This window comes from Phascolarctos cinereus, unplaced genomic scaffold (genome assembly GCF_003287225.1).
Source record: "Phascolarctos cinereus isolate Bilbo 61053 unplaced genomic scaffold, phaCin_HiC Scaffold_2;HRSCAF=192, whole genome shotgun sequence".
Classification (NCBI taxonomy): Eukaryota; Metazoa; Chordata; class Mammalia; order Diprotodontia; family Phascolarctidae; genus Phascolarctos; species Phascolarctos cinereus.
Genome location: NW_027555625.1, coordinates 354,982,048 through 354,995,600, shown reverse-complemented (window position 1 = coordinate 354,995,600; position 13,553 = coordinate 354,982,048). Strand labels below are relative to the sequence as shown.

Below are 13,553 nucleotides of genomic sequence, written 5' to 3'. Positions count from 1 at the left end.
TGAACTGGGTATGCAACTAAAAAAAATGAGAAAACCAATAAATTAAAACCCCCAATTAAAGACCAAAATAGAAACCTTGAAAATCAAAGAGATTAACAAGACTGAAAACAAAAAAAAGAAAAGAAAAGAAAAAAGAAAAAAACCTGAATTAATAAAGCAAACTAGGAACTGGATTCAAAAACAACAACAAAATAGATAAAACTATTAGCTAATCTACCTAAAGAGGAAAACAAAATTGCCAGTATCAAAAATGAAACAGGAAAATCACAAGAACCTGAAAAAATAAAGGATATTACTGGAAATTAATTTGCTCAATTATTTGCCAATAAAATAACCAAAATGAAACATACTTATAAAAATGTAAAAACACTCAAATTAAGACTTTTAAAAATGGAGAATTTAAACAACCCAATCTCAGAAAATAAACTGAACAAGCCACAAATAAACTGACAGAAAAAACTGGGAACCATAGTGAGGGATTTACAAGCAAGTTTCAACAAATATTCAAAGAACTAATTCCCAATATTATAGAGACTATTTACAAAAGAGCCCCAAAAAAGGAGTTGCCAGAGGAACCCTACCAAACTCAATTCTAGGATACAAATATGGTCTTGAAACTTAATTAGGAAGAGTGAAAACATAGAAAACGATAGACTGACAGCTCTAATGAACACTGATGCCAAAACTGTAAATAAATCACAAGACTATATCCAAGGTTAGATTTATATTAAAAATGCAGTATTGTTTTAATATTAGGAAAACTATAAATGTAATTAACTATATTAACAACAAGAACAACAGAAACAAGTTTATATCAAAAGATCAAAGCAGATAATAAGCTTGACAAAATACAATAGCTATTTCTATTAAAACACTAGAAAACAGAGTAACAAGTACACCTTTTCTTTTCTTTTTTTTTTTTTTGGCTAGGCAATGGGGTTAAGTGACTTGCCCAGGGTCATACAGCTAGTAAGTGTTATATGTCTGAGGCTGGATTTGAACTCGGGTCCTCCTGAATCCAGGGCCAGTGGTCTATCCACTTCACCACCTTGCTGCCCTGACAAGTACACCTTTCCTCAAAGATAAATAGTATATATCTAAAACTAAGAGCCAGCACTACATGGAATGGGAATATAAACTAGAACCTTTTACAATAAGATCAAGGTGAAGCAAAGATTACCATGGTCACTACTTCTATTTAACACAACCCTAGAAAGGTCACCTTTAACAATAAGAAAAAGAAATAGAAAATAAGCATAGGTAGGGGCAGCTAGGTGGCGCAGTGGATGGAGTGCCAGCCCTGGAGTCAGGAGAACCTGAATTCAAATACGGCCTCAGACACATAACACTCACTAGCTGTGTGACCCTGGGCAAGTCACTTAACCTCAACTGCTTCACCAAAAAAAAAAAGCAGAGGCAAAGGAGAAATTAAACTACTGCTTTTTGCAGATGACATCATGAGGTACTGAGAGAACTCAGTCAAATGAAAAACCAATTATTTCAGTAAAGATGTAGGAGATAAATCAGTAATGTGCTGAAGCCAGCTTATACTGGAGAGTTAATTGTTAAATTTTCAGTGTATTTATACCATGGACATCTGTGAACACTATAATCAGGGCTTAATTTATTGTTTTATTTACTGTCTAGACTTAATAAAGTGATAGAAAAATGTTAATAATGCAGATTAAAATTAAGTGTGTCCTGCACATATTTTTTCCCCAAACAGCCAGTTGTTAACAGCCAGCACAACACTGAAATAAACCCACATAAAATATCAGTATTGCTGCATATTACCACTAAAACTCAGCAGGAAGAGATAGAGAAATTCTATTTAAAACAACCATAGAACATCTATTTGGGACTCTACCTACCAAGATACACATAGGACCATATGAATACACTTACAAAATACTGTTTTCAGAAAATAAAGACAGACCTAAAAACTGGAGAAATAGTAACTGCTCATGGGTAGGCTAAACCAATACAATTAAAACCATACTACTACTTAAAATTACTCATTCAAGTAAAATCAATAAGCGAACTTTTAAGCACCTAGCACTGTGCTAAGCACTGAGGATATGTAGAAAAGTGAGAGACAACATTAAAACAACCACATACAAGCAAGATACAAACTGGACAAACTGGAGATGACTGCAATGGGAAGGCTCCAGCTTTGAGGACGACCAGGAAAGGCTTCTTGCAGAAGGCGAGATTTTAGCTGAGGCATAAGGCGATCGGGTTAAGGAAGGAGAGAATTCTAGGCATTGAAGACAGCCACTGAAAATGCCTGAAGTCTGGATATGGAGGGTATTCTCTGAGTAGAGAAAGGAAACCCATGTCACTGGACTGCAGAATGGAGAAGAGATTAAGGTCTAAGAAAGTCAAAAAGGTAGGAAGGCACCAGGTAACACGGTGCTTTAAAAACCAAACAGAGAATTTTATAATTGACCCTACAAATGACGAGCACCAGTGGAGTTTCCTAAATGGGGAACTGCTGTTGTTGTTCAGTCACGATCGACTCTTCATGACCCCATTTGGGTTTTCTTAGCAAACACACTAGACTTTGCCATTTCCTTCTTCAGCTCATTTTATACATGAGAAACTGAGGCAAACAGCATTAAATGATCTGCCCAGGGTCACACAGCTAGTAAGTGTCTGAGGCCAGATTTGAACTCAGGAAGAAGAGTCTTCCTGACTTCAGGCCCAGCACTCTATGCACTGCGCCACCTAGTTGCCCAAAAATGGGAGAGGGAGGGAGAGAGAAACGTGCTCAGAACTGCACTTTAGAAAGATAAGTTTGACAGTTGAGTGAAGGATGAAGTAAAAAAAGACCTGAAGTAGAAGACCAATCAGCAAGGAAATAGTACAGGCGTGAAGTAGTGAGGGCCTGTATGGATGGTAACAATATCAGAGGGGGAGACGTGCAAGAGATGTTACAAAGGTAAAATCGGCAGGCGTTGGCAACAGATTGGATTGGGGACGATGGGAAGAGTGACAGAGTAGGGAATGCAAGATGATACTGAGGTTGGGAGTCTAGGTAACAGAGAGGATGGCGGTGCTCTCAACAATAATAAGCAAGTCAGGAAGAAGGGAAGGCTTGGGGAGGGGGGAAGATTATGAGTTCGGTTTTGGACATGCCGAATTTAAGATGTTGGAGATGTGAGACTGGAGATCATCAGAAAAGATGAGACCGGATAAGCAGATTTGAGAAGCATCAACATAGAGATCATAATTGAATCCATGGAAGTTGACAAGATTACCAAGAAAAACAGTATAGAGAAAGAAGAGAAGAACACGCCTGATGAAAGAAATCAAAGAATGCTCCAAATCACTAATAAAGAAATGTTAACGTGAGGTTCCACTAGATACATACAAAACTGGAAAAGTCAACAAAAAAGGAAACTGACACATGTTGGAAAGGCTAGGGGAAAACAAACCCTAGTATACTGTGGGTAGACCTGTGTCCAGACATTCTAGAAAGTAATTTGGAACTATGCCCAGAAGCTTATGAATCTGTGTCCCATACCCTTTAACCCAGCAATACGACTACTAGGCCTATACCTCAAACAGATCAAAGAAAGAGGAAAAGGACGTATTTGTACAAAATTGTTTATAGCAGCTCTTTTTGTGTTGGCAAAGTACTGGAAACTGAGGAAGTGTCCATAATCTGGAGAATAGCTGAACAAATTAAGGCATATGAATGTAATCAAACACTATTGTGCTGTAAGAAATGAAGAAAAGAGAGTTTCAGAGAAACCTGGGGAAGACTTGTATGAACTGATAAAGAGTAAAGTGAGCAAAACCAGTAAAACAATTATATCAAAACCACAAAAACAAATAATTCTGAAAGACTTAAGAATTCTGATCAATGCAGTGACCAACCATAATTCCAGAAGAGCAATGACGAAGAATGCTGCCCAGCTCCTAACTAGTATCACCTAATTTGCAGAATTCTGCACATGGTCAATATGGGAAGTATATTTGCTTGACCGCTTATTTGTTACAAAGATTTTTTCCCCCACTGAATGATAAGTAAGGGCAAGGAAATAAATGAATAAAATAATGAATGAACGAAACACATAGCTGTTTAAAAATACTTTTTTAAATAAAAATGTCCTACATACCATTTCCCCGCCAAACCTCTGCCAAATGGCAGCTTCCTTCTCCAGGTTCTTTGCAAAATTCCACAACATCTCGACATGTTGTTTCAGGTGTGATTGGAACTTCTGTTAAAATCTGTTCATTGTTGCTCAGGAACACCGTTAATATCATCTGTAAGAAAAAAATGTTCAGTTAAAGCCACTATTTTTCAACAGAAACTTGAAAATCATACAGGAAATCACTTTGGAGGGTATTAGTAATTAATTAAAAATTAAACTTCGAGAACAATTTGAATCAATCAATAAACATTCAAACACCTACGGGTTAGGCGCTAGGTACAAAAAGTACTAAATAGTGAATACAAAAAGAGGCAAAAGACAGTCCCTACCTTCAAGAAGCATACAATCTCATGCGTGAGACAACATGCAAACTAATATATAAAAGCAAGCTACATAGAAAGGAAATGATTAAAAGAGGGAAGGCCCTAAAATTAAGAGGGGTTGGGTAAGGCTTCGGTAGAAGGCAGGATTTTAGTTGGCATTTAAATGAAACCAGGAACGTCAGTAGTAAGAGAAGAGAGCATTTCAGGCACGGGGAACAGCCAGAGAGAATGCCTGGAGCTGAGAGACGGAGTGTCACTGGATCCAAGAGCACCTGCTGGAGAACAGCGGGTAAGAAGACTGGAAAGGTAGGAGGGGACCAGGTTTTGAAGGACCCTGAAGGTCAAACAGTCTTTTGTGTTTGATCCTGAGGCAATAGGAAGCCATTGGAGTTTATTGAGGGGAGGGTGGGAGGAGTCATGACGAGGCCTGTTTTCAAAGAAAACCATTTCAGTGGCTGAAGGGAGAATGGACAGGAGTGAGGAGAGACTTGAGGCAAGCAGCCCCACGAGCAGGCTACAGCAATAACCCAGAGTGAGGTGATGAGGGCTGCACTAGATTGGTGGCAGTATCAGAAGAGAGAAGGGGGGATATCCAAAAGATGCAAAGGTGAAATCAACAGGCCTTAGCAACAGTTTGACTATAGAGGATGAGAGAGAGTGAGGAATTCAGGATGACTCGTAGGCTGGGAGCCTGAGGAACTGGGAGGATGGTTTTGCCCTCTACAGTATTAGGGAAGGTAGCAGGTGGGGAGGGTTTTAAATATATTGAGTTTAAGATGCCTACTGGACATCCAGTTCAAGATGTCTGAAAGACAGTTGGAGATGGGAAACTGAAAGTCAGCAGAGAGACTTTTATTCAACACACATACCAGTTGGCAAATTTTGTTTCTAACTCCACATCTCTCTCTACTCACAGACACAATCTTAGTTCAGTCCCTCAGTATCTCTCACTCAGATTACTGCAACAGTCTTCTAACTAGTATCCCTGCCTTAAATCGTTCCCAACTTCAAATGTCCTGTCCACTCCCTACCACCTTATATTTAGTATGGATACATTTTGTATTTACATATCTCCATACATATTCTTTCCTTGACATATTGAAAATTGCTTCCATTCCCCAACGGATAAATGATCAAAGGATACAGTCAATTTTTGAAGAAAGGAATCCAAGCTATCAACAAACATGAAAAAAGGCACCAAATAACTGTTAGAGAAATTAGAGCAAGGTTCTAAGGCTCTGTCTCTCATTTATCAGATTGGCAAAAAATAATAAACAAGGAAAATGACTACTGTTGGACAGGCTGCAGAAAAAAGAGGCATAAGTCATGCACTGTTGGTTCAGCAAGTCTGAAAAGCAATTTGGAACTATACCTAAAAAGTCACTAACTATACATACACTTTGATCCAGCAACACCACTACTAGGCCTATGTACACCAAAAAGATCAAAGAAAACACATCTACAGTAGCTTTTCGTTATATATTTTGCCACTGTCGTTCAGTGTTTTGTTCATGTCTGACTCTTTGTGACCCCATCGGGGGTTTTCTTAGTAAAGATATTGGAGTGGTCTGCAATTTCTTTCTCAAGTTCATTTTACAGATGAGGAAGCCGAGGCAAACACGGTTAAGTGACTTACCCAGGGTCTCATAGCTGGTAAAATGTCTGAGGCCAGATTTGAACTCAGGAAGATAAGTATTCCTGACTCCAGGCCAATACTCTATCTACTAGGCCACCTAGCTGCCTTTGACTATCTATGTATCTATCCACCAACAAATAACTGGAAATTATGGAACTGTTTGTCAACAGGAGAATGACTCAACAAATTATGGAATGTGAAGACACAAGGCAGCAGTTTCAGAGAAAACTAAGACAACTCATAGCATCATAACATTATGAAGAAAAACAACTTTAAAAGACTGCAGAACACTGACCAATGTAAAAACTAACTATGATTCTGGACCACCAGGACACTGACAAGCCAGAATAGGACTAATACTAAATAAAGCATAAGGAAATCTGAAACTATGCCGTTCAAGGATGGGATGAAGAAACTATAAATGTCTAACCTAGAGAAGAAAAGATAGAGACAAGATGGCAGTATCCAGTTTGTTTTACTTAACTAGACTTCTACTAAGGAGGGTTCTATCTCAGGAGGACTGATTGGGAAGGGTCGGTGAGAAGAATAAGTAGGAGCTGCATTACGAAGGACTTTCCACACCACACCACTCTGAAGATTTTGTATGTCATTCTAGAGATAAAAAGAGAAGCATAGAAGCTTCTTGAACAGGGGAATGGTATAGTCAAACCTGTGTTTCTGGGAATTGACTTTGGCAGCTGAACAAAAGACTGTAATCAGAAAGAAAGGTAATGAAGGCCTGAACTAAGTGGCCAGCTATGTGAGTAGAGAGATGCAGCAGGACTCTGATACAGTGAGAAAGTAGAAGTGACAAGCTTTGGCAACTGAATTGATATGGAAGTCTGGGAGAGGGAGGAGCAGAAAGGATAGTTCCATGATTACAAGAGAGATTAAGGCTAGATATATAAATCTGGGAGTCAACTGAATCTGAGAGTTAATGAATCACAAGAAAAGTGAGTATAGAGAGAATAGATCACAGGATAGAACCCTAGGAGGACACATGGTAAGAGGCAGGACACTGGATATGACCCAGCAAAGAAGCAGTATGACAGAAGAAAACCAAGGACAGACATGCCATGAAGACTGAGGGATAACACAGTAATCAGAAGGAGAAAGTGATCAACAGGGTCAAAAGCTGAAGAAAAGTCAATAAGGTTAAAAACTGAGGGGGGAAAATTCATCAGATTTTTAAGAGATCAGCAGCATTTGTCCCTAAAGAAGGGATAAGAAAATGCAACCTCTACCCATTCTTTGCAGAGGTGGCAGATTACGGATACAAAACAATGCATGCATATACTATCAGTGGGTTAGTTTTGCTGAACTGCCTTTTCCCCTTTTATTTATTCTGTTACATCACTCACCTGGTAGGGAAGGTGGTGACAAGATATAAATACAGAAAAAGTGATACGAAAATATAATTTTTTAACCTTAAGAGAAGGAAATCATTCATAACTTTAGAGGGAACCAGTGATGGGATTGGAAGCTGACTCCACCAGACTGAGAAGCGTAGGAGAGATGGGAAGCAGAGCCAGTGAGCACACACTGCTTTTCCTCTATGTCTGGCTTTGAAAGCAGAGTAAAGATTTGGGCAACGGCGTAAGTATTCATTTTTTGACAAGGAAAAAACCCAAGATCTATAAAGCCTATGTGGCTCCTGAACAGGTAACAACCAAACTGTGATACTTTTACAGATCAGGAATCATTTAACCACTACTAAGAAACAGAAAGTTTCGAAGCATTTCCACAATATCAATGACTTGTTTTTTCAACCAACACAGAGCAGCCTCTGTCTCAGTAGTCACTTGATCTGTCACCTGACAGCCACACTATTGTGTACAGGTAAACCAACAGGACTGTTATGTGGGGGAAAAAAACCCCTGCATGTTGTGTGACAGTTTGTGCAAGTTACAATTTGTATCATCTTTGCTCAGCTTTGGGACAATTCGGAAAAACAAAATTAGCCTTTTAAAAATCAACATGGGGGCAGCTAGATGGTCAGGAGAAGCTGAGCTCAAATACAGCTTCAGACACATTAACACTTCGTAGCTGTGTGACTTTGGGCAAGTCACTTAACCCCAATAAAATTTTAAAAAAATAAAATTTAAAAAAAAAACCCTTTCTTAAAACCCTAGTAAACACTCAGCTTCTCTTCATAAAAACACCACAATACTCGTTTGACTTTTTCCAAAACTTGAATCTAATATACATATTTAATAGAATTTTTTCTGGTACAAATAGTACACACTTGATAATTTTATTTTTATTTTTAACATTCATTTTTTAAAAATTGAGAGCTAAATACTTGCCCTCCCTTGGACCCCTCATCCACCCACTGAGAAGGCAAACAATATGATATCGAATATACATGTCGGGTCACATAAAACATATTTCCATAATAGGAGGAGAGGGGAGGGGAAAGAAAGGGAGTGAGAAAAGTGTGCTTCAGTCTGCACTCAGAGTTCAACAGAGTTCTCTCTCCGGAGGTGAATAGCATTTTTCATCATGAGTCCTTTCGAACTGTCTTGGATCACTGTATTTATCAGAGTAGGCAAGTCTTTCAGAGCTGAACATCATACAATAGTGCTGTTACTGTGCACTATGTTTTCCTGTTCTATTCACTTCACTTCGCATCAGTTCATATAAGCCTTCCTCGGTTTTTCTGAAACTAGCCTGCTCATAATTTCTGGTAGCACAAAAGTATTCTATCACAATTACATACCATAACTTGTTATTCAGCCAGTCCCCAATTGATGAGCATCCCCTAGATTTCCAATTCTTTTCCACCACAAGAGCTACCACAGATATTTCTGTACATATAGATCCTTTTCCTTTTTCTTTGATCTGTTTGGAATACAGACCTAGTAGTGGTATTGCTGGGTCAAAGGGTATGCACAGTTTTACAGGAAAGCTTTTACTGGGAAGGCTTCTAGTTGATCTCCATTACAGATAATGGTTACTCATGGTTTTAGATAGATACTACTTATCTTAAGGAAGGCTCTATTTATTCCTATGCTGTGTAGTGTTCTTAAGTGGAATGTGCACTGTATTATGTCAAAAGCTTTTTCTGCATCTATTAACATAATTATATGATTTTTGTTATTGATGTAGTCAATTATGGTTCTATTTTTCCCAAAACCAGTCCTGCATTCCTGGTATAAATCCCAGCTGGTCATAAAGTATGATCTTTGTGATAAATTGCTGTAATCTCTTTGCCACTATTTTATATAAAAATTTTGCATCAATATGCACGAGAAATTGGCCTATAGCTTACTTTCTCTGTTTTCACTATCCCTGGTTTAAATATCAAAATCATATTTGTGTCATAAAAGGAATTTGGTAGGATTTTTCTTTACCTATTTTTTTTCAAATAATTTATATAGTATTAAGATTAATTATTTCTTAAATGTTTCATAGAGTCACTTGTAAATCCATCTGGTCCTGGAGAGTTTTCCTTAAGTAGATCATTGATGGCTTGTTCAAGTTCTTTTTCTGAGATAGGACTACTTCAATATTCTATTTTTTCTTCTGTTAATCTGGGCAATTAATGTTTTTGTAAATTTTCATCTATTTCCTTTAGATTGTCAGTTTTATTGGCATATAATTGGGCAAAATAACTTCTAATAATGGTTTAAATTTCATCTTTATTGGTGGTGCACTTATCCTTTTCACTTTTGAGACTAGTAATTTGGTTTTTTCTGTCTTTTTTTAAAAATCAAATTAACCAATGGTTTATCCATTTTTTTGTTTTCATAAAACCAGACTCTAGTTTTATTTATTAGTTCAATAAGTTTGTTTTGTTTTTACTTTCAATTTTATTATCTTTTCTTTGATTTTGAGGATTTCCATTTTGGTGTTTAATTGGGATTTTTAAAACTTTTTCTACTTTTGTGAGCTTCATGCCCTGATCTGCTCATGACTGATCTGCACACTCGCTCTCTCTCTCTCTCTCTCTCTCTCTCTCACTGATGTAAGAATTTAGAGATGTATATTTTCCCTTACGGACTGCATCCCACAAATTTTGGTATATTGCCTCATTGTCATTATCTTTAAGAGAAACTGTTGACATTTTCTATGATTTATTCTTGACCCACTCATTCCTTAGGATTAGATTATCTAGTTTCCAATCAATTTTTAATGTTCCTTTATTGAACATAAGTTTTATTGCATTATGGTCTGAAAAGGGTACATTTAATATTTCTGCTTTTCTGCATTTTATTGTGAGATTTTTACGCATTAATAATACATGGTCATTTTTTACAAAGGTACCATGTACATCTGAGAAAAAGTTATATTCCTTTATATTCCCCATTCAATTTTCTCTAGAAGTCTATTATCTAATTTTTCTAAAATTCTATTCATTTCCTTAATTTCCTTCTTTCTTTCTTATTTATTTTGTGGTTAGATTTATCTAGCTATAGCGGGAAAGATGAAGTTTCTCACCAGTATAGTTTTACTGTATATTTCCCCCTGTAACTCACTTAACATTTCCTTTAGGAATTTGGATGCTATACAGTTTGGTGCATATATGTTAAGTGTTCATATTACTTCTTTGTCTATTGTACCTTTTGGCAAGATGTAGTTTCCCTGTTTATCTCCTTTAATTAGGTCTATATTTAACTTTGCTTTCTCTGAGATAATGATTGCTACCCATGCCCTTTTCACTTCAGCTAGGGCATAGCAGATTCTGCTCCAGCTCTTCACTTTAACTGTGTGTGTCCAGTTTCAAGTGTTTTTTATAAGCATATTGTTGGGTTGTGGTTGCTAATCCACTCTGCTTTCCACTTCTGCTTTTTGAGTAAGTTCATTCCATTCATATTCAGAGTTATGTTACTAACCACATTTTCTTCCATCCTAGTTTCTTGTCTTTATCCTTCTCTCTCTCTTTTCACCCCATTTCTCCTTAAATCTATTTTGCTTCTGAACACTGCCTCTTAATCTGCCCTCCTTTTTACCATCTCTTCCCTTTCTCTTATCCCTTTCCTCTCCTATTTCCCTGTTAGTTACGATAGACTTCTATAGTGAACTGACTGTGTGTGTGTGTGTGTGTGTGTGTGTGTGTGTATTCTTTCCTCTTTGAAATAATTCTAATGAGTGAAGTTCAAGTATTGGCCACCACCTTAATTTCCCCTCCACTATAAAAGCTCTTCCTTGTACACCTCTTTTATGTGAAATAATGTCCCCCACTCTTCCTCTTCTTTCCCCTTCTCCCAGCACATTTCCCTTTCTCAATCATTTTTAAAAAATCACCCAACATAATCAGTTCATTTGTGTGCCCTCTCTGTATGTGGAATCCGTCTGACTGGCTCAATAATGATAAAGTTGTTGCTGTTTGTCCTTCGTTCTCGAAGAGGACATGACATCAGGGAGGTGACACAATGACACGCAAGTGAATTAGATTTAACTGAGGGAGGGCTCTGAAAAGCCACCAGTTTCACTTTAATGATAAAGATCTTAGATATTAGATGTATCATCTTTCCACATAGCAATGTAAACAATTTAATCTTTTGGGTCCCTTATAATTTCTCTTTGATATTTATCTCTTTATGCTTCTTTTAAGGCTTGTATTTGAAAGCCAAATTTTCTATTTTTCCCTGGTCTTTTCATCAGGAATACTTAGAAGTCCTCTATTTCATTAAATTCCATTTCCCCCCATAAGTTATACTTAGTTTTGCTAGGTAGGCTATTCTTGGTTCCTAAGAGCTAATCTTAGCTCCTTTGCCTTCCAGGATATCAAATTCCAAGCACTCTGTTCTTTTATTGTGGTAGCTGCTAAATCTTGTGTGATCCTGACTGTGGCTCCATAATATCTGAATGGTTTCTTTCCGCCTGCTTGAAGTATATTCTCTTTGACCTGGGAACTCCGAAATTTGGCTATAATACTTCTGGGAATTTTCATTTTGGGATCTGGGCGATTAGTGGATTCTTTCAGTTTCTATTTTACCTTTGGGTTCTAGGATATTAAGGCAGTTTTCCTTCATAATTTCTTGAAATATAAAGTCTAGGCACCTTTTTGATCATGGTTTAAGTAATCCAATAATTCTTAAATTTTCTCTCCTCTATTTCCCAGGTCAGTTGTTTTCCCAATGAGCTATTTCACATTTTCTTCTATTTTTTATTATTTGATTTTGTTTTATTGTTTACTAGTGTCTCACAGAGTCATTAGCCTTTACTTACTCAATTCCAATTTTTTGGGGGGGTGAGAAATCAGGGTTAAGTGACTTGCCAGGGTCACACAGGTGGTATCAATTCTAATTTTTAAGAAATCATTTTCTTTGGTGAGCTTCTGTACCTCTTTTACCATTTGGCCAATTCTATTTTTTAAGGTGTTTTTTTTCCTTAGGATTTTTGTGCCTCTTTTACCAATTTGTTAACTGTCTTTTCATAGAAATAATGTTCATGCATAGCTCTCATTTCTTTTCCCAAGTTTTCCTCCACAACCCCTATTTTTTTAAAATTATTTTTTAGATCTTCCAGGAATTCTTGTTAGGCTTGTGTTCAATTTACCTCTTTTCTTTGAGGCTTTGCTTGCAGCTGTTTGGACATAGTTTATGTCTTGATCTTCCCTTTCACAATAGTAAATTTTTAATTGCCAGGTTCTTTTTTTGTTTGCTTATTTTTCCAGTCTCTTTCTTGACTTACAGTTACAGTTGGGCTCTGTTCCCAAGGGTAGAGGTACAGGGTAGAGGGGACAATGTGCCAAGCTTCAAGCTTTTTCAAAGCTAGTTTACAGACCAGTTTATTACATTTTTTTTTCTTTTCTTTTTGGCTAGGCAATAGGGTTAAGTGACTTGCCCGGGGTCACACAGGTAACACCCTCAGATTATAAACTACTCTGGTTGTTTCCAAGTTTCCCTTTTTCTGATCTGTCTTCCTCACCCTGTTCCCCAGTACATAGAGACTGGTCAGATTCTGGGAAAGTCTTCAAACTAGGGCAATGCTTATTTTTGATTCTGCTTTAATCCAACCCTACCCCAGATTATCCTCAATTCACTCTTAAGAATCTAGGTAGGTGGGTCTGAGGGTGCTTTCTGACGTAAGGCATTTCTCACTCACCAATCCCTTGACACTCTTCTCTTCCAACACAGACACATTTCTGTTAGCACTGAGCATATCAACTCAAATTTTTTGCTAGGCAAATAAAAAACTATATATGCATTTTGGGGGGTGAGGGGGCACTTACATAGTTCAATGTTTAAGTTCTTTGTAGGTTCAAGGGCAGAATGAATGCATATCCTACAATCATTTTTTTAAAAAACATTTTTTCTAGGTTTCATATCTGGAGGTATACTGGAAAGTACTAAATTCTGATATGTTTTGACTTTCACAGAATATTTTACTAAATCAAGGACTTTTTTGCAGATGTTTCCTTTTAGTTTACTCATCTATAAAATGGCAATAATAATACACTAACTACATCTCAAAATGTTAGTGTGA

At 37.1% G+C, this 13,553-nt stretch overlaps 1 protein-coding gene across 1 annotated transcript in view; it reads right to left on the bottom strand.

The window, feature by feature from the left end:
- Window positions 1-13,553, bottom strand: part of PPP1R13B (protein phosphatase 1 regulatory subunit 13B) — a 100,276-nt gene that overhangs the window by 77,293 nt on the left and 9,430 nt on the right. Inside the window, 1 exon segment of the mRNA XM_020971147.2 lies at window positions 4,125-4,272. Coding sequence (XP_020826806.1) covers window positions 4,125-4,272 — 148 coding nt within the window.